General features: G+C 41.6%; 1 protein-coding gene across 10 annotated transcripts; it reads left to right on the forward strand.

The window, feature by feature from the left end:
* Positions 1-37: 37 nt before the first annotated feature.
* LOC141775431 (catenin delta-1-like) lies at positions 38-23146 on the forward strand. 10 transcript variants are annotated; one of them, XM_074648780.1, is made up of 22 exons: positions 40-194; positions 8262-8385; positions 9695-9858; positions 13226-13294; positions 13411-13530; positions 13696-13964; positions 14648-14935; positions 15103-15343; positions 15464-15686; positions 15968-16160; positions 16270-16387; positions 16483-16636; positions 16853-16870; positions 17193-17261; positions 17708-17835; positions 18064-18214; positions 18400-18592; positions 18904-19100; positions 19205-19246; positions 19340-19407; positions 19685-19789; positions 21423-23146. In XM_074648780.1, exons 3-21 carry the CDS (start codon positions 9700-9702, stop codon positions 19742-19744), a joined length of 2760 nt encoding a protein of 919 aa, XP_074504881.1. In that variant the 5' UTR covers positions 40-194; positions 8262-8385; positions 9695-9699; the 3' UTR covers positions 19745-19789; positions 21423-23146. The 10 variants fall into 10 exon arrangements, with proteins under 10 accessions (XP_074504887.1, XP_074504889.1, XP_074504891.1 ...); XM_074648781.1 differs by lacking the exon at positions 40-194 and adding an exon at positions 578-707; XM_074648786.1 differs by lacking the exon at positions 9695-9858 and having other exon boundaries at positions 38-194.
* Positions 23147-24816: the final 1670 nt, after the last annotated feature.

Consider the following 24816-nt stretch of genomic DNA (forward strand, 5'->3'; position numbering starts at 1 on the left):
CGTGTTTACGGTAAAGCTGATCCCGCCCTCCCTCTCTCTCTCTCTGATAGAAACCCTCCGTGATGTCGCTTCGTCTTTAACGAGCTTGACCCAGAACCGAGAGGAGAGGAAAGGAGGGGGAAAAGAGGGGAGAAAACACTCACTAAAACACGGAATAGTCTGGAAGGGGGTCGGGACAGGTTTCCACTAGCAAGGTGAGTTAATTCATGGTTGATATAACGCGGTGGACCGCGGTGTTTTCTTTCTACAGATAGTGGGTGCACTGCAGCGTTGGCAAAAGGAGTGGTCACATCATCATCGACAGATCAGGCAACACGACTCCTCCACAGGCTAATGCCAAGCTAATGCTAACGGTTAAAAAGTTCTCACCGTGACCGTTGGCCGTTCTAACGGTTAGAACACATTCAAACGGAGCCAACGGCTACAAACGGCTAAATAACGGCTGAGTTAGTTTAAAAATGTTGCTTAGCTACGTAGCTAAACACACGCGGCTAAATGTCTGTGTTTGCTATGCTAACGCTAGCCTTAGTCTGTCTGTTTGGCACGACTCTCTCTCTCTCAGTCGGGTTATTGTGATGCTAACGTAGCAAGACAAGCTAAACCAGGTCATACTGGGTGCTGCTGAGCGAGCATGTTCTACACCAACTCGGCTGGTTTGATCCTCGACGGTCAGGCATGTATCTGTGGCCGTGGAGCGGTAGCACCGGGTAGGCTTTTGTTCCTGAGAGTCGGTTTTATTGTTGCTGCCTCTGTGTGTTTTTAGCTAACGCTGCCCTAGATTGGTGTGTTACGTTGGCAAATCAATTCACGGCAGTCTGTGGTGTTTCTGCTAGGTTAGGTTAATGCTAACGTTAACTAGCTCTTAGCAACTCCAGGAGGAGACGGTTGGGACTTCCAACAGGGAATATGAAGTGACCATGACAACGTGACTGCGACTTCAGATAGATACATAGATAGATAGATAGATAGAAAGAAACTATAGATAGAAAGATAGATAGAAACTATAGATAGATAGAAAGAAACTATAGATAGATAGAAAGAAACTATAGATGGATAGAAAGAAACTATAGATGGATAGAAAGAAACTATAGATGGATAGAAAGAAACTATAGATAGATAGATAGAAACTATAGATAGAAAGATAGATAGAAACTATAGATAGATAGAAAGAAACTATAGATAGATAGAAAGAAACTATAGATGGATAGAAAGAAACTATAGATGGATAGATAGAAACTATAGATAGATAGAAAGAAACTATAGATGGATAGAAAGAAACTATAGATGGATAGAAAGAAACTATAGATGGATAGAAAGAAACTATAGATGGATAGAAAGAAACTATAGATGGATAGAAAGAAACTATAGATAGATAGATAGAAACTATAGATAGATAGAAAGAAACTATAGATAGAAAGATAGATAGAAACTATAGATAGATAGAAAGAAACTATAGATAGATAGAAAGATAGATAGAAACTATAGATAGATAGAAAGAAACTATAGATAGATAGAAAGAAACTATAGATAGATAGAAAGAAAGATAGAAACTATAGATAGATAGAAAAAACTATAGATAGATAGAAAGATAGATAGAAACTATAGATAGATAGAAAGAAAGATAGAAACTATAGATAGATAGAAAGATAGATAGAAACTAGATAGATAGAAAAAACTATAGATAGATAGAAACTATAGATAGATAGAAAGATAGATAGAAAGAAACTATAGATAGATAGAAAGAAATATAGATAGAAACTATAGATAGATAGAAAGATAGATACTATAGATAGATAGATAGATAGATAGATAATATAGATATATAGATAGTTAGTTAGTAAGTTAGTTAGTAACTTTATTGATCCCGAGGGAAATTAAAGTTTCCAGCTTCACAGTTCCATAGTGCAAAACATGTTAGTAAAAAGTTAGTAGTGCAAAGTACAAAAAAATATACCAGATATAAAAAATACAAGGAGATGAAGAAAACTGTTAAAACTGAATATAGTGCAGGGTAACAACTGTGATACAGGACTAATAAAAAAGTGTGCAGAAGTATTTTGGAAGCAGACAGTTTTACCAGTTTAAAGCAGAAATCTACTTATCATTGGTTAAAAAAAAAAAAAAAAAAAGCCCCTGAGAGAAGAGTAGTTTAAGGTAATTGGAAACCTCTTAACTTGTTTGACAATTATATGTTGAGCTTGTTTTGTGTATTTGAGTCTTGTCTAAAGGGTGGTGGTCATCCAGTTATATAGTCTGTCACACACGGGCTGGGATGTTAAAGTTTGTCCGCCTGTGAACCTGTTGGGTGGGTCCTGTGTGAACTTGTTGTGGTAGGAAAATGCCTGGGTGGGGATAACTGTCAGCTTGAGAGTGTGAACAAATAAACTAGTTTTTCCCTTGTAAACATTGGTTTATTAGTGCCGGGATGATACACCTATCTCCCGATTCAATACTATCACAATACTTGAGTGCCAATTCGATATGTATTGCGATTCAATATTTAGATTTATTGCGAATTTTATTAACTTTTTTAACACTAGACCATAGGAAAAAGTTAAATTATACACTTCTAGGGACTTTTACGTTTGATTTTCAGCATGTATGTAGTCCGAGATGTTATGAAGTCTAATATATCAATCATTGTCAGGATTTCTTTTTTTCCAGCAACTCAAAAATCAAAGAATAAAGACATTTTCCACAATTTAGTGGTATTTTCTTTTTGATTTAAGATAAGATTCCTTTATTAGTCCCGCAGTGTACAGCAGCAAAGGGGATAGTGCAAAAAACAAAATGCATCAGCTAACACAGTAAAAAAGAGCTAAACAAAGTGTAACAAAATATGAACCATTTAAATAGAAGGAAGTATAAAAATAGGAACAGTATATACAGTATTGACAATAAACAGACTATTAACACAATTGCACAGTGGAAAATGATATTGCACAGTGAGAATGAAATGAAATTCCACCTGAAAATATCAGGTTATTGTCAGTTTTTGGTGTGTAAGTGGTCTACTGGGAGACATGTAATGTTTTATACTTCTGGTGAATATAATCCAATTAATCTTCTAGGGACTTTTACATTTGATTTTCAGCATGTATGTAGTCCGAGATGTCCTGAATATAATCCAATTAATCTTATTTCCATATATGTATTTTGTATATACAGTTCGCTTTGTTAACTAATTTTTCTGAAAACCGGACGTAGTCGCACATGTATACTTCCACTAACTTTGCCAAGTCTGTCGCTAGCTCTGCCGTCCGCTCCGCTCTCTTTATACATCCATTACAGCTCCGTCGGGGCCGTTTGAATGCATTTAACATAAATGTCAGTATATGGGTGCTCAACAGTTGTAGCGTCGGCCGATATAGCTATGACTGGGTCAGGGCTGTAGTTGATTTAATGTGCTGCAGGTGCCACCACTAATAACACCATGTGTGCCTCTCCTGACTACTTGTCTCTTAAGTCGTTGTTTGATTGTTGATGGATGCTACCAACGGTGACTGCAATTGTGTCTGCTCTCTTAAAGTGTGCAAGTTAATCCACAAAGGGCCTAACCTGTGTGCGTCTAGTTTGTGCGCGCACATTAACATCATGTGTGTATGTGTTAGGAGGTAAGTGGATTAGCGGGCTAAAGCTTCAATCCCATTACAAGCCAAGCTCAGCTTAAACCAGCGCCGGTGGCATCACACTGACTTATTGGCTAACTGCAGTGTCCGTTACCTCGAGATGCGTGAGCAGATGTGCTTTTTGACTGTGAATGTGTTGTTTCAGTGTGAGTTTTTGCTGCTGACGGCAGGTGTAGGCGCTTATTAAATTAACCAGAGTTTCATTAAGTCAACAGAGGCTGCATTGTGGGTTACATGTGTGTATGGTCACAGATGTCTTCTGACAGGGGTGAGTGAGTCATGCTGACTGATGGCTGCAGAATCAGATGGAGATATATGACTCGTGGTGTGTCAGGGCTGGATCAGATGTTTGAGGGGTGTGTGTATGTTGTTGACCTTAAGGCACTGTGCCTGACATCTTGACCATTTGTTGGTGTCATGTTTGGGACAGCAGAACATAAGCCTTTCTCTGTGCACACTTGTTCCCTCACTCTTTTTTTAAAGAATTAAAAACCATTGTCCTTTGCTGCTGATTGTAACTTTTACCTATCTTAATGTACATTTGTAGCGAATGAAGGCTCAGGATCAGCATGTATGAAAAAATGGTTCAATGGTTTCTTTGCGATTTTCTAGTCTTTTGCTGCTTGTGTTTTGCTGCCTTTCTTTTTTTTTTTTTCTTGGAGTAGTCTACCTGGTTATAATTTATTTTAGGTAAACAACTAGCAAAGCTGAACCACCAATCAGAGTGATTTCTTCTCCAACGCGGGCAGACTAAAGCTGACCGTGCAGGACATAACGAAAAAACTAGGCTGTCAAATGCTTACAGACGGCCCAAAACTGTCCGAAGGCCGACCATCGGCTTGGTCTGTCTGGGCCTTTTGAGGATTATTTTCATTATCGATTACTGTGCAGGTTATATTCTTGATTACATGTGAGAAAATAGTGAAAACATGCAATTTCACAGAGCCCAAGGTGATGCCCTGCTTGTTTTATTTCAATAAACAGCCCAAAACCCAAAGATAACCAATCATAGAGGAGTAAGAAAAAATACAAATATTCATATTTGAGACATTGGAACCAGTGAATATTTTATATTTTTACTTATAAAAATTAGTTGTATGATTAATCAGTATTCAAAATAGATTTGACCTGTCAATCCACAAATTGTTTCAGCTCCTTTTAAAAAGAAAGAAGTGAGGAGTCAGCGGTTAGACTATGGGAACAAACCAAAATACAATACCTTATTACAGAAAAAGATATGAAAATGTGATGATTCGATAACACAGGTTCACAAAGATTGCTTCTGGAAGGTCATGAAAGCAGAACCGAATGCAGTGGATGCAGAACAATATTAGCAAAATGGGAAGTGGTTTGTGGTCGTGTGATCAACATATTGACCGGTGGGGATTTTCACCGCGAAAACTTCCCTCAACCATGAGTAGGTGGTTTATCAGAGTGTACATCCTATAGGCTCTCGTGGTTTTGTGTTCAAGCAGCTCTGTTGAGGAAAATGTTTTTTTGGTGAGCTTAAGTAGCCGCCGCGTCCCTTTACTCATCTCTGATATCGAATCCATAACATCCTGTTTCTCAGGAAGTGGGTTGGAGGGGAAAGGGTAGGGGAGTGGCAGTGGATTGTTTTCATTGTTCAACGAAACTCACCGCTGACTTTTTCAAGGCCAAAACTAACAGCTGTGCAGGGAGGAAGACGAGTGGGGAACAGAAGTCATGAGTGGGTTAAGAGCGACGTTAACTCGACCCCCTCCAGACACATACAGACACAGATGCACTCCAATGTGTCCAATAATATCCTCCTCGCTCTCCCGACTCTTTTGACACTTGCGTTCATGCTCTCGGTTGCACAAACTTCTTATTGTTCGTCCAACCTCCCGGACTGACAGCTGCAAATTCCCTCCTCTCCTCAGACTGCGGTTAAAACACACACACACACACACACACACACACACACACACACACACACACACACACACACACACACATATATATATATATATATACACATATACACACACACACTTGGAATCACATTCCCAAGTACACTTGCCAAGAAATATCAATCACAGTTTATAATTCATCTAGCATGAATGACAGTTGCGGTCATTAGTGAAATACTATAGCGTGTAGCATGTTAATGATGATTATTTGCTCCATATAAGATGTGGAGCGAGGCAGTGTTTACGTTAGGCATTACATTATGGAAAGATGCCAGATGGAGAGAGATTGAAATAAATAGCAGGGCTGCACAATTAATCGAATATTTATTGTGCTCACAATTTTGGCTTCCCACAATTGAATGAACATGATCGACTGCGAGATTGACGTTTTTAAAATGTGTGTTCCGCTCATAGAAAACTCTTATTTTGATGCAAAGGTTTGTTAATTAGCAAGAATGTAGCACAAATTGACAGTGTAAGCAGTGCTCTGTTGATTTAATGTTGGTTTAAAAAATATATATATATATTTTGTACTGTGAATAAGAAGGACCGGTCTTATTTTTAGGGCTGTCCTCGACCAAAGAAATTTGACTAATAGATTAATTGATTTAATCGACAGATCTGTGAAGTGAGTTTCTCCACAAAGAATCACAAAATCAGCACTTTAAATCTATCGGTTTACCAGATGTGCTCTTAAGTTTCTTGGAAATAAGTCATTCAGCATGAAAAAATGACTAATAAACTAAAGAAATCTTAGTGGACTAAAACCAACACAACTGATTAGTCAACTAATCGTCTAAGAGTTGGACAGCCCTACCTATTTTGATGCAAAGATTTGTACAAATTTAGCAGGAATGTCTCACAACATGGAGGTGAACTCAATATTGATCGATATAATTGTGATTATCATTTTGCCCATAATCGTGCAGCCCTAATAAATAGTTTGTCTTTCCCTGTTTGGGGTAACTGCGACTGGTGAAGTTGCCTTACAATGATGCGGTAAACACAGATCTCTAAAAGATTTTTAGTGTCCCGCTAAGGTTGTTTTACAGTGGATGAGTGGGTGGGCTGCTGTGCTGAATTGGCAGGAGACAATGCTAGGAATGCAAGATTAGCCTTTTATCTTTTATTCAACACTCCTTTCCTTATCTCTACCCCCTCTTTCGCTCCAGCTTCTCCTTCTGTGTTTTCCCTGCCTGTCTTTCGGCTTGTTTTATTTGTTTGCAGCTCTCTTACTCTGTTCATGTCTGTTTGTAGTGGATAACATCAGCTCTGCCCTGGCTATGACCATATATAGGCATGTGTGGTACAGGACAGCGGTGTGTGATTTGCTCAGGTGGGAGGTTATATAGCTCTGGGGCGCCACAGCCACTAAGCAAAGGATAGTGGGAGTGTGTGTGTGTATGTGACATCAGGTCTTCCTCTCAGGGAACTTTATCCCACATGCAAATCCTAGTTTTGGTTCTGACAAATTCCTTTGTCTTGTGAAATAACCTTCAGCCACTCCTTGTTTTCTCATCAGTCCATCCCCCTTTCCACCCTTTTTTCCCACACTGGGCACACCCCAAGCCACGACTCCTATAGCGTACGTGCGTGTGTGTGTCATTCATTTGACACATATACAGGAACAGACGCAGTTTCTCCAGGCTTCATTTTACCAGCTAAATGGTGTCGTAATAGTCCGTCTATCAAGCAGTGATATCACCATGTCTGTTTTTCTTTTTCCGTCTTTGCATAATCTGATACAGGTGAAACTGTGAGTCATCCTTCACCATCTCTCCACTTGAACTCATTTCACCTATGCTTGTTAACGCTCTACCTGTCGTGCACACAAACACCTGCTGCCTGAAATGTAAATGCAGGTTCCCTGTTTGTCGCCCAAATCGCCGTGGACTTGCACTCAGAGGAGTGTGTCTGTGCATGTTAGCGAGACAGAGGGAGGCACTGGGAAACTGAAATTTAATCGCCCCTCCTCTACCTTGTCCAACCGGTCATGCAGGTGTGTGTGTGTGTGTATATGTGGGTGGCAATGCCTGTGTTTATTCACCTTTCAAACCACGGCTGATGGGGAGCTTGGTTGCTGCAGCGGAGGGTGTATCAACAGATAAGAGGATCTGAGTCTCCACTTGTTTGGCTCCGCTATAACAATGTCTGTTTCTCAGAGCACAGCGTAGATAACAAAGAGACGTAGGGGGAGGGATACAAGGCAGCAAGTTGAGAGAACAAGAGTAGCAGACTGACAGAGTTGGGCTAGAGGTAGATGAAGACTGATTAGAGAAGAAAGGCTGGAAGAGAAACTAGAAAAAAAGGCAAGGTTAAGAAGGAGACTGAGTTGATAAGAGAACATATGGTTCTTGAAGGATGTTACTATCTCTCTTTCTCTTTATGCTGACGGTGGTTGTTCTGTGGCCCAGAAAGAGCTGCAGGTTGGTCAACTTCTCACAGCTTGCAGCCGTAAGGCCGTTGAGTAAATACAGGGTGTGTCTGAAGGCTGAAGCTACTGTATGTCTCTGTCTCTCGCTGTTTTTTTCTGTTCACAAAGCAAACACAACCCCGTTGACACACTTGTACGGTATTCTCACTATGTTGCTGTTTTTCAAACCGAGGTCCCTTCATTCTTCTTCACTGAAACATTTCTCCCTCTTTCTCCTTATTATTCTCCTCCCTCCTCCACCTCCCCTCTGTCTTTCTCTCTCTGCAGTCCATTCCTCCCTCTTTTTGGGCTTGGTGGTTCGGTGACCTTCTACCCATGAGCAACTAGAGCTCAACCTCTGACCTTGGCGTGATCTCTCACCTCTTCTACCAAACCACGCCCACAGGTGAAGGTGTGTATTTCTGATTTTCTCTGAAATGAGCTTTGAGAGGGTGTTTGTGCTGCTTGAATCGTAAAACCCTTGGATTGAATGTGATGTGCTGTGGTGTTAATCTTCCTCCAGCTTTTCTTCGTGTGAAACAAGCCTCATCCTCTTTGTTTGACAGGTTTTTTTGTACACTATAGCGCTCTGTATCACTATAAATTGGTGGTTTCATTTTCAATTCATGATATGTAAGTATGGAAAATCCACCTAAATGACTTTATAAACCACATTAACCATGAAATAAACATTTATATGCAAGTGAAACACCCCATATTCTTCTAAAAGCTGTTTCCTTTTTAAAAGGAAGTTTGCTTGTAGAGTTCCGGCAATACTTCAATGCTGTTTTGCTTTGCAAAATCTACGCCTTGTAGAGGATTTATCCAGAAATCTCCCTATTTTCCGGTGTGGTGTCTGAGAGGGTGAAAAGCCCACAGGACTCCTCCATGCATGCATGCCTTAAGTGGCAATAACTTTATTGATCTGCATGCAGGGGATGGTGATATTGACCACTGTAATGTTGCAATGACTATCTCCATATTATCATGATCAATATGTTGCAATATTAATGATCAATGCAATAGCCAGGGTTTTAAAGACTCCCCTTCCTCCATCATCACTACCCTCCTCCTGCAGCGTTTGTCTCATATTGTGTCTAAATTTACAGCATCATGTGTGAATTAAGCTTTTAATGAAGTAGTTTATTATTCTGCTGTGTTTTCCTTTCACATAGCGCCACGCTGGAATGATTTCACTGTTGCTCTTACAGTTGGCAGTGATGCATTTAACACACGTCTTGTGATCTAGGTTTCTTCAGTTCTGACATGGAAGCTTGAAATTTGAGCCAGTCAGCCACCTTTTAAAGTCTGTGTAGTGTGTGTGGGGGGGGGGGGAATCTTGAATGAATGAGTCATTACACCATGACAGGCTTTCCAAGGAGTAGACGTTGTACAGAAGAGCCCAGTGTGGTTGGGGAGATTTCATGTCTGAGTTTTCTGCCAAAAACACGTCTTTACAGTTACGATTGCTGTACTTTCATTATTGAATTCAAAGGAAGTGTTGCGCAATCCCCACGGTGCCGATTCCAAGAAGTCACCAGTCACCCGGGTCACCAAACAAATCAGATAATCACCCTTCTTAACCCTTACTTAATATCAGCCCGAAAAAATCCTGCATCTTTGTATGTAGAGGTGTGTCTGTGCTCTCCCTGTGCTGTAGTGTGTACGAGGCTGTGTGGATGTGTGTAACGCCCCCCCTCTCTCCCCTTGGGGCCGTGTAGTGTGTATGGAGCAGTGTGAGAGCGCAGCGGCTCTGCTGGAGTCGGTCAGGGAGCAGGAGGTGCAGTTTGAACAGCTGACCCGGGCGCTGGAGGAGGAGAGGAGGAGAGTGGGCCTCCCCGCCACCAGCCCCTCGGCCCTGGGTCGCCCCCTCCCTCACACACAGGTAACAATAAACATCCCCATCCAGAGCCTCTCGTAGGCGTTAACAGCCCCCGTCTTTCACTTAATATCCAATCCATGGATCACCATTTTCTTCATCCAATCCTCAAAGTTTTCCCCCTCCATCCATCCATCCATCATCCATCCCTTCTCTGCCTCCGCCTGCCTCCTCCCCGCCAGCGCTCGTCCCAGGCCGTCTATGTTTGTGTGCGTCATCATTAAACGTCTTTCTTCATCTGTGTCTCTGAAGTCCGTCTGTCTTTCAGCCCTCAGTCTGCAACCACATCAGATCTTTCCCGCACATAGCTCCACTACTTCTAAACATGCCTGACATGGTCATCATCACACATTTCCCGCATGCCTTCACTGTCACTCACCGGATACACACCGACACCCCCCCACACACACACACATATACACCTTTCGTCGGGCCCCTGCTGTGGAATCTCAGTTATTTTCCTCCCTGTTCCAGCATGTCGTGTTATGCTTTGCGGTCATCTGTCGTGCATGTGTCGCATAGTCCTGCATCCAGTGTGGTTTCTTATTCATCATGAAGGATTTTGTCTTTTTATTTTCATCTAATTCCTTTATCAAGAACACTAATTGATTTCTTCTGTTGTTCCTGCTGTAGTGTTCTTATGCATGCAATTATCTTTTTGTGTGTTGAACATTCATGATATTACAAGCTCCTTGATGAAATTGTGTTGTAAAATCACTGGTATTTGTTATGTTTCTGCTACATTATATCAGCCTTATAGCCACTGTGTTAGGGTTGGGCAATAGGATGATATACACCATCAGTAACATGTAAATGTATCTAGCATCCAATGTTTTGACATAACCCTTGAGAGCTGTATCTTATTTATTTTCATTATCCAGTAGTATGCTGATTATTTTCTCTATTTATTTATTTTCATTTTGTGTGCAAAATTGTGAGAAAAAACAGAGCAATTTCCCAGAGCTCTAATGCAAATGGCTTGTTTTGTCCGACCAACAGTCCAGAGCCCAAGATATTAAAATTACTATATTAAAAGAACAGTAAATATTCCCATTTGAGCAGTCAGAACGGGTGAAGTTTGTGGGCACCTTTGCTTGAAAAAAATACTTGGACTAATCAATAATCGAAGTAGTTACAGACTGTCAATAGACTAATTGATAAATCGACAAATTGTTTCAGCTCTAATACCGTTAGCTGTTGCTTTAATATCTCTTTGCTGTATTTGACCATTGTGGGCAATGTTGCATATAATTGAGCAGGATTTCTGTCTGTCAAATATAGATTTTTATTTATTTATGGTATTTACATTAATACGATAATTGATCTGCAAAGTATTTAATTTGCTGGATGAACTAAAAACATTTATTTATTTTATGTACAGTTTCTGAATTGATTTTCCGTTAAATTTAATATATCATTATAAAGATCTGTTTAGTCGTTGAAGATCAGCTTTCCTGTCTTGAGAGTTTGAAGTCTCTCACTCACTGTTGCCTTCTTGTCCCATTTTGTTGTCTCTAACAAAATACTTGACAATCAGGGAGTGTTGAGCTTCGATTAGATGGCTGTAGGTTTAAGACAGCAGTTAAAGCAGAGCCATTATCATTAACACACAAGGTCAGGCAGTGTTGTATTCACGAGTTGACATATAAACACATTTTCCAGCACTTGGCATTGTACACTGACTGAGTAGAATAGTTTGAAATCTGTTGCTAAATATTTCTTTCCATTAAGGGCTTGCTGACATAGATTACATATTATGTTTTGTCTCTTGAAATCCTTGGAAGTGACTTATTCGATTAGTGTGTGGCAGCTGGAGGACGAAGGCCAAGAAAAGCAAGAATCTGTTTTTGGCCTTGTGCTAACTGTGCGTGCTTTATTTCTAAAAATATGAATGCTTTATCAGCCTCGCAGTCTGAACATTTCTCCAAGACCATGACAGAGTTTTTGGTAAATTAGGTGGTATTATAGGAAGGACCAGCTGTAGAGGAAATGTGCCCTTCTTGCTGTAAAAGTACACTTGCACTTCCCATTGCTTTTTAATAACAGCTGTGCCTCCTTGTGGACATAATATAAAGTGCAGTATGACATACTACTGCAAATGTAGTCGGAGTTTGTGTTTAATAAGGTTCAGAACATTGTTTGTAACGGTGGAAGTCACGGTTCGGTTCATACCTCGGTTTAGGAGTCACGGTTCGGTGCAAGTTCGGCTTTGAAGAGACGGTAGTGCAAGTTTCAAAGAGACAAATCCTCTTGCTGGGGACTCGGGTTGCATTTTGCCCACTGGCAACTTTATTAAATTATTTTAGTAATAAAAATCAGGAACATTTTGAACATTTCTATATTACACCGAACAAACACTTTCCCAAAAGACAACAGGTCACAAGAGGCTATAAAACAAACTGAAAATCATCTCTTATGCTTTGACATTGAAAATATCCTACAAAACTAAACTACAAAAGAGAATTTGTGCATTAGGAGTGTTTCAATTAGTTTCACAATGACTATACTTAAACATTCAAAGCACCCAAATATGTATGTATTAAGCAGTAAAATGTAAGCTGTAAACAAACATTCAGAACAGCAACGCTGACACATCGTCATTGTCTTACACACAGCTCTCTCTCTGTTGCTGTTGTAGCTGACTGGAAACATGCAGATGGGTCTTCCAGCTCCAGCGTTTCATTTGCATTCACCATAGTGTGACTGACAAGCAGGCCAAGTCTTTGTGCTAACCTCAACACATGTTGCTAATAGCGTACAGATAAAAGTTACCAGGCAGAAGTCGCACTTGTGAGCTTCGGTTCTGCACTACGTGCACCGGACTGTGACGTGATGGTTTGGCACAAATACACAAACCGTTACAGCCCTAGTCGGTAGTATCAAAGAAATACTGAAACTGATAGTAACCCAGGGTGGGTGGTAAAACAGTTGATGGGAAAGATTTCCAAAGTGTCCCAATTATGCAGTGCTCACAATGTGATTCAGATTGAAACTATTGCTGATAACTGAGGCGGTGTTACTCAGGGTTAGGTAGAAACTGTCCAAGTTATACAGTGTGACAGTCGCTGGTTATGTAACAGAATACAGCAGGAGGAAGTAGGGTGTGAGGATGAGTGGCTGCGCTCCAAAATGTCCTCCCTCATGGCTGGCAGTGATTCACAGACCATAAACATGCAGGGACAGTTTGGTCAGCAGTGAATGTGCTTCAGCAGCAGTAATATCATCTGGGAGGTTGGAAGAAAGTAGACAGCACTGGCTACTTGGTATCATGCCTTCAACCTCACTTCTTTGTGTCGTTTCAGCAAAATTGTATCATATTTCAAATGTTTACAATGCGTATTTCACCGTCGTGTGTCTCTCTCTTTCATCCCAGAACGGGCGCTTAGGGGATGCAGACATAGAACGACTGAAACTGACTGACTCATACTTAAACGGCACACAGGTATGTGTTTGTGTGTATAGTTTATCATGTCAATTATATTGTTTGTCTTGAATTTTAAAGCAGTAAGTGACTGTGATTTTAAAAGTATAACTGTGTGGTGTGCTTCTACACTACAGTACAGAATGGTGGACCCTGCACACGGCGCTCTAGATGAGAGCTACACGCCGGAGGACGACTCCCAGGAAGTGCACTCAGTCTTTTCTGAAGAGGGAACCGCACGGCGGCCAGACAATGGCGTAAGTGATTATGACACATGCAATGTGATATCATTAGACTTTTCCTGTAAAGACTTGTAAACATCAAACTGACAGTTTTACGCATCCAAAGATCTTACACCACATGATTATCTTTTACCATAAACGTATTTTGATACATCGCTCATATCTCGCTCTCCCTTTTAGATGAAGAAACCAATCTCGCGCACAGTCCTGCCCTCTGACTCCATGTCCATTGACGGGGGCTTGTCGGTGTCCGGCATGGGCATGGGCGGCTACAGCGCCACACTTGACCGTCCTTACAGGCAGCCTGTACCAGCAGACTACCCCACGGCCACAGTGCCCAGGAACTACCACTACGCCCCTGTAGTGGGTTATGAGGACTACCGGGGAGGCCCACCGTCAGAGGCATACACTAGCCTGAGCAGGGGCTCGCACATGGACGAACGCTACAGGTACAAGAGCCCTGCTGGGAATGTTTTCTTGTGTGACACATTTTTTTGTATACATTCTGAAATATGTTGCCTTAAAGCCACGCTGTAACTGTCGTTTCTGGTTTTCATGAGTGGACACAAAAGCATAATTCCCTGTTCTGCTTTATCAACATAATGTGTCACATTTGAACATGAAAAATGGAGGATAGTTTATTTTTTCCTATTAAATTCACTATAGAAGTGAGCCCAATGTGAGTAAGAGTCATAAGAGTGACTATGCCGATCATAGGTTTCACTTCATCCTCGGTTAACGCCTCAACTGTTGCTGACAACTAGAATTCTGGTCTTAATCATATCTAACAACCAAACTCCTATCAGATGAAGGTCCCTGGAGCAAAATCTTATCAAATGGGGGTCTGTGACCTAATGTGTATCAATTCAGGGGGTCCTTGACACGAAAATGGTTGAGAACCATATGGTTACTGTAGACACACGTTGCCGCATTCACACCAAAGTCAAGAAGTGTCAGACCTCATTTAACCCCGTTCAGAATCCGGGCTGTGAAGTCAGATAACGCATGTTTGATTGACTTCCAATAAGAAATTCATCCCACATTACTGTGTCAGTCTGAAAGAGGGATCACTCTGGAGGGGATCTCACTTTAACAACTCTGTTCACTTCTCTCATTCCATTCATTCCCCCAGGCCAGTTGACGGCTACCGGACCCTGGACTCTGGCTACCGGGCCCCAAGCCGCCAGCAGCTTGACCCGTATGCAGCACAGCCCCAGGTGAGTCGGGGAATGAGGGCCCTGGGCTCAGCGTTGGAGGTGCGGTACGGCCACAGCCCCAGCCCCTATGGTATGGAGGATGACCAGCGCAGTGTGGGATATGATGACTATGGCATGGGGCCTCCACCCATGCACCCTGGAGGCTACGGCACCATGCCACGCCTAGGGCCCGGCCCCGCGGGTATGGACAGACGAAGACTGAGGTAAACACAAAAAGCATTGCTGTGCCATCATATGACACATAAATCAGAGCGTGTCTGTGAGCAACGTACTGTGACGTTCCCTGCTGAGCTAATGTGAAACATTAGATCTCTTTCCTGAGACACACCTAACAAACATCTCTCTATTTCAATCCTCCTACGACATGCAGGAGCTGTGAGGATACTTTGGATGGTGACATGGGAGGAGTAGACCCTTACGCCTGGGGCATGGCCGTGCCAATGGAGAGGGGGAGCATGGCTTCGCTGGACAGCACACTGAGGAAGGCTCCTCCTGGTTCATGGAGACAGCCAGAGCTGCCGGAGGTCATTGCCATGTTGAACTACCGTCTTGACCCCGTCAAGACCAACGCTGCCGCATTCCTCCAGCATCTCACATTCAAAAATGATAAGGTGAAGCAACGGTCACATTCAAATGCAGAATAACAGTATTTAACAAATATTCATCTTTTTGTATTGTGGTTATTTGGCAAATCCTTAATGTGAGCTTGATCATTTTGTGCGTGTGTCTAGGTCAAGTCGGAGGTGCGTCGCCTGAAGGGCATCCCATCCTTGGTGTCACTGCTGGACCACCCCAGCAAGGACGTGCACCACTCGGCCTGTGGAGCACTAAAGAACATTTCATATGGGCGAGACCAAGAGAACAAGATCGCCATCAAGAACTGCGATGGCGTGCCCGCTCTGACCAGGTTACTGAGAAAAACCCACGACCAGGACCTCACTGACACTATCACAGGTATCAACATCATATGTAGAGATCATTTGTGTTGTTTTTTCATATTTACTTTGTTATAAGTTGTAGCCCTTCTCTCCTACTTTATCATTCAAACACACAAAAATAGGTTTGGTTTGGTCATAACAAACTACACATAGCACAAATATCCATAGAAGAAAACAAATAATTCAATCCAACATGGACCAGACAAAACGTCTCATCGGTTATATTTGATTATTTTAAGGGCCAAACTGTCTGATTTTATTACAGTGCCGGTAACAGTATTAATTATGTCGTCCCAGGCACCTTGTGGAACCTCTCATCCCACGACTCAGTAAAGATGGAGATTGTGGACCACGCCCTGCACGCCCTTGCCGACGAAGTGGTCGTTCCTCACTCCGGCTGGGAGCGAGGGAGAGACGAAGGAGAGGAAAGCTGCAAACCACGCCATCTGGAGTGGGAGACCGCCTTGACCAACACAGCTGGCTGCCTTAGGTACACAAGAGGCATCAATGGATTGAAAGTCAAATGAGGAGAAAGGGAAACTATTTTTGAGAAGAAAACATGCAATTATGTGCTTAAAACCTCTTCCTCTGTCCGACAGGAATGTGAGCTCAGAGCGCAGCGAGGCCCGGCGAAAGCTGCGAGAATGCACAGGATTGGTGGATTCACTCATGTACATTGTCCAGTCACAGATCAACCGCAAAGATGTGGATAATAAGGTACCTGATGACATATTTCATGATATGAAACCAAAGCACCACTCTTCCTCCGTCTCCATCTTTTGATCATTTCGCCCCCTCTTCTCTTCCTGCAGTTGGTGGAGAACTGCGTCTGCCTCCTGAGGAATCTGTCCTATCACGTTCACGATGAAGTCCCCGGCAGCACCCGCTACAAAGAGGCCGCGCCCCTCAACCAGGGGCCCGCCCCCGCTACCAAAGGCGGCTGCTTTGGCTCTCGAAAGGGCAAAGGTCAGTGACAGCTTAGAGTTACTGTGTCTATGAGATTTGTGGCTGGTGGTGGCTTTGAGCTTGTGTGGTGGCGGAAGCACCTGTCGCTGTTTTTTCACACTCTACCACTGTTTCCCTCCTTTTTCCTCTCCTCTCTCCTCCCTCCTTACTCTTACCTCCCCTCCCATCTTTCTTCCAACCCTCCTTCACGTACTCCTTTCTCTCTGCCGTGTTTAGATGAGTGGTTTTCAAAAGGTAAGATTCTCATCTTGGCGTTGGTGAACTTTTGAAACTGTTGACCACTCTGTCATCACTCATTTTACTAACGCAGAATAATACTAAAGGAATGTCCAATAATATTGAATTCACATCCAGCTCATGAGCATGATGTCACGCAAACGTCATTGCATGTTCACAGTGTTTGTTCCACCAGTTGCATCTCACATAACAATGTGCCAGAGTGAAAGACTGAGGATAACTTGACTGCTCATCTCAAACAGCTTCACATAACCTGTGTTTATTTCTTCAGCTCAATCTTTGACATTCTTTCTATTTTTAATTTGATTTCTCGCTGCAGGAAAGAAGGATGGAGATGATGGGAGCGGAGATCAAGTCGACATTCCAAAGAGGACAACACCTGCCAAAGGTATGCATGTCTCCCTTCCCTTCAAATCATTTATAATTGATCAGATGAATCAATGATCTTTAAGGTGCCACAAATCTTGTCCTGTCCTGTTAAGCTCTCTCTGTGCTGTTATCAAGCCTCATTTGATAAGATCTAGTTCTAGACTAAGGACCTTTTTCACTGGATATCTGCATGGTATTATATCAGTCTAGGAAATGGCTTGATTCTTTTCTGGGGAACCAGCTGAAAATGTTAATACTTTCCTCATTTCACACTCAAAATATGATCCAGGTTTCAAACTAGTGGGCATAGAGTAATTGCCGTGGCAATGCTAGCTGGTAGGAGTCATTTTTGGTATAAGCTTTATTTGTGACCAGCACAAATGTTGAGGTTTGTCAAACTGTAAATCTGAACTAACACGTCTGTCTGTCTGTCTGTCTGTCTGTCTGTCTGTCTGTCGACTTCAGGTTACGAGCTGTTGTTCCAACCAGAGGTGGTTCGTGTTTACACATCGCTGCTCAGAGAGAGCAAGAACCCCTCGGTGCTTGAGGCCGCTGCCGGTGCCATCCAGAACCTGTGTGCCGGACGATGGACTGTTAGTACCATTTCTTAACAAACTGAATCAACTGAAACATTCTTAGTAATGTTGTCAGGTGAAGTCTTAAACCAAATCTAAATGAACATTTCGGGTCCGTTGAGGTAAATTGAATCTGAATAGTCAGCTGTGATAAGGTCCATGATAACTGTGGGTTTTTTTGGGAAGTGAAACAGCTGTCAATGTAAGGTATATTCATTGCTCCCTCTCTATCTGCGTGCTCTCCAGTATGGTCGGTACATCAGAGCCACTGTGCGTCTGGAGAAGGGTCTTCCCATGATGGCGGAGCTACTGGCTCATGGCAATGACCGTGTGGTTCGAGCAATGTCCGGAGCCTTGAGGAACCTCTCCATCGACAACCGTAACTGCCAACTGCTCGGTAAGGATTTATTGTGCATCCAAATGGGCTGCAAAATACTCTCAAAGAATATAACTTATCTGCTGGATGTTTGCATTCATTCTTAATACAATATTCAATGCAACGGGGAAAGTGTGTGCAAGTTTTGTACTTTGATTGGTATCGCTTCAGACCCATTTTCTTACCTCACTGCGTGTCTCCTGCAGGTTTGCATGCAGTGCCTCACCTTGTGGCCAACCTGCCTGGAGGCCAGAGTCAGTCTGGTCGGACTCTATCAGAGGAGACGGTGGTGTCTGTACTGAGCACGCTCACTGAGGTGCTAGGCAACAGTGTGGAGGCAGCAAAGACGCTCCGAGCCTCGCAGGGCATCGAGAGGCTGGTGCTCATCAACAAGGACGGGTAAGTGTGTTCTGTAAAGGGAGCTAAGAATATAGTAAGGAAGTAAAAATAGTGCTTTCAGTGTGTTTTCTGGTACTTTCATAATTTATAGCTATGAATGCAGCTTGTTGCAAAACAACATACAATGCATTTTATGATTTTTTTAAGATACTTTTGCAGTCTATAATAAAGATATTTCCATACTTCACTGTTATGAATAGTTCTTTTGATGTTGAGAAGTGAAGTGTCTGATCCTGTGTGAACTGGCTGTTAAAGATGTAAAGCAAAACACTTTGGTAAATGTGTGAACATAATGTCTGTGTATCCTGCAGCAAGCGCTCAGAGCGTGAGGTGCGGGGGGCCGGCCAGGTGCTGCAGCTCGTCTGGGCCCACAAAGAGCTGCGCAAGCCTCTTGAGAAAGACGGCTGGAAGAAGACGGACTTCATGGTCAACCTCAACACCACCAACGGCCCGAGCACCCGAGCCAACGGAACCTATGAAGACAGCACCACGCCACTGCTAGACAGAGGTCAGTGTGCAAGAAATAATTTATGGTTTAAAAACAGTTTGACTGCGTTTTAAACCCTACTTTTACAAACTCGTAAGTTTAACTTGTGTTTTGCTTCCTCTTAGGGGAAAAGAGAGACATGATTCCACTAAATGACCTCGGCCCTGGTTAGTACATTTATCTATCTACTTTTTATCAGGACAAATTCATCAAGATCGTGATGAGACGTAGTATTTCTCATTCTTGTCTTCTTTCCTCAGAGGCCTACTCTACACTGGACCAGAGGGAGAGGAGACACACTCTGGATGAAACCACAGACACTTTACCGGTATTTTAACTTTTGTCTCACGCACATTCACATTCACATGTCATGTCATGTTGGATTGCTCACTTAACTTCACTAACCCCTAATCTCCTGCACCACTATGAATACTTCCTGACTTAAACCTTTTCCTTTGGCAGCCTTTAACACAATTACTGACATTTTTCTTTTCTCACGCTCACTTCCTGTCCCTCCTCTCTCTCTCTCTCTCTCTCTCTCTCTCTCTCTCTCTCTCTCTCTCTCTCTCTCTCTCTCTCTCTCTCTTTCTCTGGTTGTCTCTCAGCGAGGGGTGTATGGGGGCAGAAAGGGCTCCTTGCCCCTGTTGGACTCCTACGATGGTTAGCCCTCCCCCCCTCCCCTCTACCCCCCCTCTGCATGTAACAGCATGGTATGTCCAACTCACCTCTCGTCCTGCATGGACTCTATGAGCTCTGTTCCTTTGTCTATGATGGTGTACTGAAACACTGGTTGAGGTCTGCTGTACTGATATTTAACTATATGACGCCCTGATGTGATGTGTATTTGCTGGTATAGTATGCTGCAAGGTGCTCCTTGTCCATTGTGGTCCATGCAGTCTGTCAGTGTAGGGATGAACCCAAAGCTAAGATTTAAATCCTCAGAATTAAAACAGTTGTTTGTGCAGTAGTAGTGTCGTCACAATACCAGAACTCTAACTTTGATACCAATGCTAGTTTTAATATAAAAAAACATCATGATTATTACAACCCAACATGAAAGAATACAAGTAATGTAGTGTCATAGAAAAACTATTCCTTAAAGCAGCTTTGTAACGTTTCCAAATGGGGTTTTTAACATGACACTCCTGTGATCTTTGTCCACTCAAAATAGTAGTGTGTATCTTATTATAGTGGTAACTGCCAGAGTGGACTTCCACTCACTGTAGTAATGTAAGTGTGTTGTTTGATACTAATGCCATGTTGTGAAATATTTGACTTACATCCAGGATCCATGTACTCAGCTGCTGCTGCTCTATCTTTTGTCACCTGTTGTGGTCTAGGAGTTGTGCTTCAGTGCCCTCTTGTGGCTCTGCAGGGTATTACAACAATATACTGTATGTGACAGAATACAGATTTAATGAATTAAGAGTAGGAAGAGTATGTATCTGGATACGTTACTCTGAAATAATAAGCCATTATTGATTACTTAGCATCATTTCCTTGCTGATGCTGGAAGGCACAAGAGATTTTTTGACTGATATTAATGCACATTTTAGGGCTACACCTAACATTTACTTTCATTGTTGATTAATCGTTTGATTATATTTCTTGATTAATCGATTAGTTATTTGGTCTATAAAATGGTGAAAATGTCGATCAGTTTCCCAAAGCCCAAGATGACGTCTTCAAATGTCTTCAAAGATATCCAGTTTACTGTCATAGAGGAGTAAAGAAACCAGAACATATTCACATCTAAGAAACTGGATTCAGAAATGTTTGCAATTTTTTTTTTTCTTAAAAAATTACTCAAACCGATTAATCTATTTTCAAAATAGTTTGCGATTAATGAAATAGTTTACGATTGATTGTTGCAGCACTACTTGTTACTTTTTTAAATTGTAATAATATAATGCATCCCATTATTTTGCTTTTAAGTTACCCATTTTCATTCATATATTTTGAGGTCAGATGTCAAAGGACCCCTTTTGAAAATGGCCATGCCATTTTTTTCCTTGCCAAAATGTTGCATTACTTTGAAGCGTATATATGGTTGGTACCAATAGATTACTACTAAAAGTAATACTAAAAATCGCAAGTTGCGTTAACACGTTGAAGAAATTGGTGGCGTTAAAACGAATTTGTGTTATTATCGCGTTAACTTTGATAGCGCTAGTTATTGAACATCTGGTTATTGTGACCGCACTACTGTGCAGTGTGCCATACTTATACCACGTAGTGAGTCTTTGTGCTGCCTCTTTGTTACTCGTCTAAATGACCCACATTTTATTTCTTGTGTTCACATTTTGACTGTTTTAATCGACATATTTTGCTCTGCTCCTCCAGAAAAACTGATAGTGTGCATCACCCAGACTGGGCCGTCCCTGCCCTACCACTGCTACTGAGGAGAGAAGATCCAGATGCACAGACTCTCTCCCTCTCGTCTCCCCCCTTCCTCCTCCTCTCGTTCTCTCTATCACCACACAGATGGGATTAGAAGATGAGGGTTGGCATCCAAAGAAAGAGGCCGCGTTGCAGGCAAAACGTTTCACACACACGTACAGATACATACACACACCTACTTTTTACGACTTCATTCAATTGTAGCAACAGAAATATATTCCGTTTTTAAATTATAATTCTCCTGTAAAGGCAATCACCTTTGTTGACAATCATTTGATTCCAGTGTTGTCATCCTGCTTGTTTTTGTTTTTTTCTTGCTATTGTCAACATTTCGGTAAATTTCGTCATGCCAACACCCGCATCCTGATGATGAATTTGTACGTAGACTTCTATGTAGGGTATATACTGTATATAAAAAGAAAATGGGATGACTGCATTAGTTTTGGCTCATTAATTTAAATCGTCCCTTTACTGGGATTGATGGGAGGTTTGGGCCAACGGCCGCCCTGTAGATTGAGAGTGTTGTTTATATAGGAGTTATTTTCCTGTCTAGAGTTATTTTCTCTTGGTTGGGATGAGCACAGGTGTAGACAAGAAGAGGGCAGGTGTGTGTATATTTGTCATACAGTAAGCCTGTGGCCGTGTGTGTGTGTGGAAAATGAATATGGACCTTGGAGTGAGTGTGTTTTTGTGTGTGCGTGTGCACGGACCAGACCCATAAGACCACATGTTGATTATTTCATCTGTTCATGTCTGTTTTCATGGTGTGCTCCTCCTCCTCCTGTGACAAAGCTTTTTCTGTTTTGTTTGGTTTTAAGTACCAATTGCCTCTTTTTAGTGTTTGAGAACTTCATTTCCACCAGTGAAAGAAAATTTCAGCTGCTGTGTTTTGACTTTTCTGTCTGGATTTAGCCAACGACACCAGTACAACACAACACTGAAATGTGAAGCTGGGAACATCATACACTACTAAACCACTAAAACATTTAGACATCCTGCTTCAAACCATTCCTTTTCTCTACTGTAAAAGATTCACACTATAGACACAACCTACTTTATTCTTCATTTAGAAAGAGACAAACACTTCAGGAGGATCTTTTTAGAATAATTATCTCCTCTTTGAATCTTTAAAAAATCACTACTTAGCTTTTTTTTTCTTTTTTTTTTGCAATATAATCGTTCATATAGGCCTTCTTGATGGGCCGTTTTACAAAACATTTAAATAGTTTGAGTTTTAACAGACAGATTGGGGAAAGATACTGACGTTTAATTTAATTTAGGAGGTGGACGAAAAGCACATTTTGGTCTGATCCATTTGTTTTTATTATTCTTTGTTGTATTTTTTCCACTTTGTGTCAGGTTTGTTTGTATTTTATTTCGGGTTTGTATGTATGGGAGCGGTGGGTGAGAGCATTATGCAATTTGTTTAACTTTTTAGTCCCAGTTTTATTCATGACGGTTGTTTTTAAGGCAAAAGAGACCAATCATCTTTGTTTTTGTTTTTTTTTTACTCTCCACACACAGTATATTTGTAATGTTGCCTATCCATGTAAAATTATGATGTACCATTCATACCTGCCTTGGCTCTGAGAAGTTGCTTTTTTCAGTAAAGTATGTAACTGGTAATACTGTTGTTTTTATAAATAAAGATCTTTTCTTAGACCAGATTTGGTGTGATTGATGTGGCTGTGTTTAGAGGTGAGGAAGGACTGCTGTATCACGTAGATAAACATGTCTAATTACAGAGACGCAGTCTGTCCAGCTCAGTAACTTGACACTATGTCAGATATTCCATTTCTAACATCATTGGATGTTAAAGGGGGGACTCCGTTTTGGATGCTCTCATTATCAAGGCTTGTTATCTGTGAAGGCATTTGTGTCACCAGACCTTTCTTTTTGAACTCCGTACAAACACATTCATCTCCCAACTTAAGACTCCAAGCTGTGGTCGGGATTCATGTCTGCGTAAAGCCGATTGACTTTCAAACACGCACACCTAAAGATATTTAAGTGTTGACGTTCTCAGCTTTGCCATCGTCTCTGCTTGCACATGCTGACAGGGAATAGCTGCTGTGTATGCGTGTGTGTGTGTGTGTTTGTGTGTGTTTTTCAGGCTGCAGACATGTCGAAGGAACACACGAGGGTTGTACGAGGACGTGAAAGTGTCTCGCCGTTTCCGGTATGCAACACATCTGAAATTCATCCCACACAGATTGAGAAGCAGCTGCTGGATCACGAGGGACTTTAAGTGCATGTCAGAGTGTGAAAGTTTGATATTAGTCAGGTTCGCGGTGTGTATGTGACTCATACAAAGTCACACAAATTCACTGAGTGCCTTTTAAATGTTAAAGTGTAAATGTTGATGAAGAACAATACGATTTCGCCCCACCCCCACACACAACTACTTAAATTAGTGTGTAAAATGCAGGGCCGTATAGCTAATAATCTGGACCGTGAGGGTCATGGACTGACTGATTTTTCACATGGAGGCTTGTTTTTAGAGGCTGATCTAGTAGACAAACCCTAAATTTGATCTGTTATTCTGATGATTATTTCCCTGAGTAATTAATGAATTATTTAATCTATGAAATGTCCATAAATTGTGAGAAAATGTGGCTATATACACATTGTATACTGTATTATTTTCCCTTCTCTGTAATTTAGACATTCAATTTCAAGGAATGTTACTGAATTATGTTTTTGAATCATTCTTGAATAACAAATAAATAAATTGAAAAAAGTGAAGGCTTATGGATGGGTAATATAAACATGGTTTCACCCTTTTTTTTTCGAAAAGTTAGAAAGTTTTTCAGTTGATCAAACAATTAGTAATCAAACCCAAGAATCTACTAAGCATTCATTACTTTTGTTACTCAACACTTATACAAGATGCCATGAACACATTTTGATTGGTACTGGAAGAAGAGCAATAACAGCGACGAATACCTCCTGAAATGTTCATGTGGACATGTGAGCATTGGTTTAAGAAAAAATTTAATTTAAAGGTATTGTGTGTAGGATTCGGCGGCATCTAGTGGACTGAGTACCCCTCCGTTCACTCCTCACTTCCCAAGACTGCACTAACGTGAGCTGCCGAATGCAACACCGTGGTGACGCAGTTTGCCTTGCTCAGAGGACATCCTTACCATAATAGAGTGATGCAGGAATGAGTCTTAAAACCCAGAAATTATTTAGCTTTTTAGCACTTCCGGTTTCCTCGTCTCATAGTCGATGGGTTTTTTTAACAGGTTTTTAGTTAGATGTCTGAATTAAGTTCTGTGGTTAACGCACATATAATAACGATATAAAATACGTCAGTAACTATTCCACTAGTGCA

Source organism: Sebastes fasciatus, chromosome 10 (assembly GCF_043250625.1).
Source record: "Sebastes fasciatus isolate fSebFas1 chromosome 10, fSebFas1.pri, whole genome shotgun sequence".
NCBI lineage: Eukaryota > Metazoa > Chordata > Actinopteri > Perciformes > Sebastidae > Sebastes > Sebastes fasciatus.

Coding starts and splice junctions, on each gene's coding strand:
- LOC141775431 (XM_074648780.1), top strand. CDS start 9,700: ATGGAGCAGTGTGAGAGCGCAGCGGCTCTGCTGGAGTCGGTCAGGGAG. Junction 15,687..15,967: donor CCTCACTGACACTATCACAG/GTATCAACATCA, acceptor ATGTCGTCCCAG/GCACCTTGTGGAACCTCTCA. Junction 18,593..18,903: donor GTGCTCATCAACAAGGACGG/GTAAGTGTGTTC, acceptor TGTATCCTGCAG/CAAGCGCTCAGAGCGTGAGG.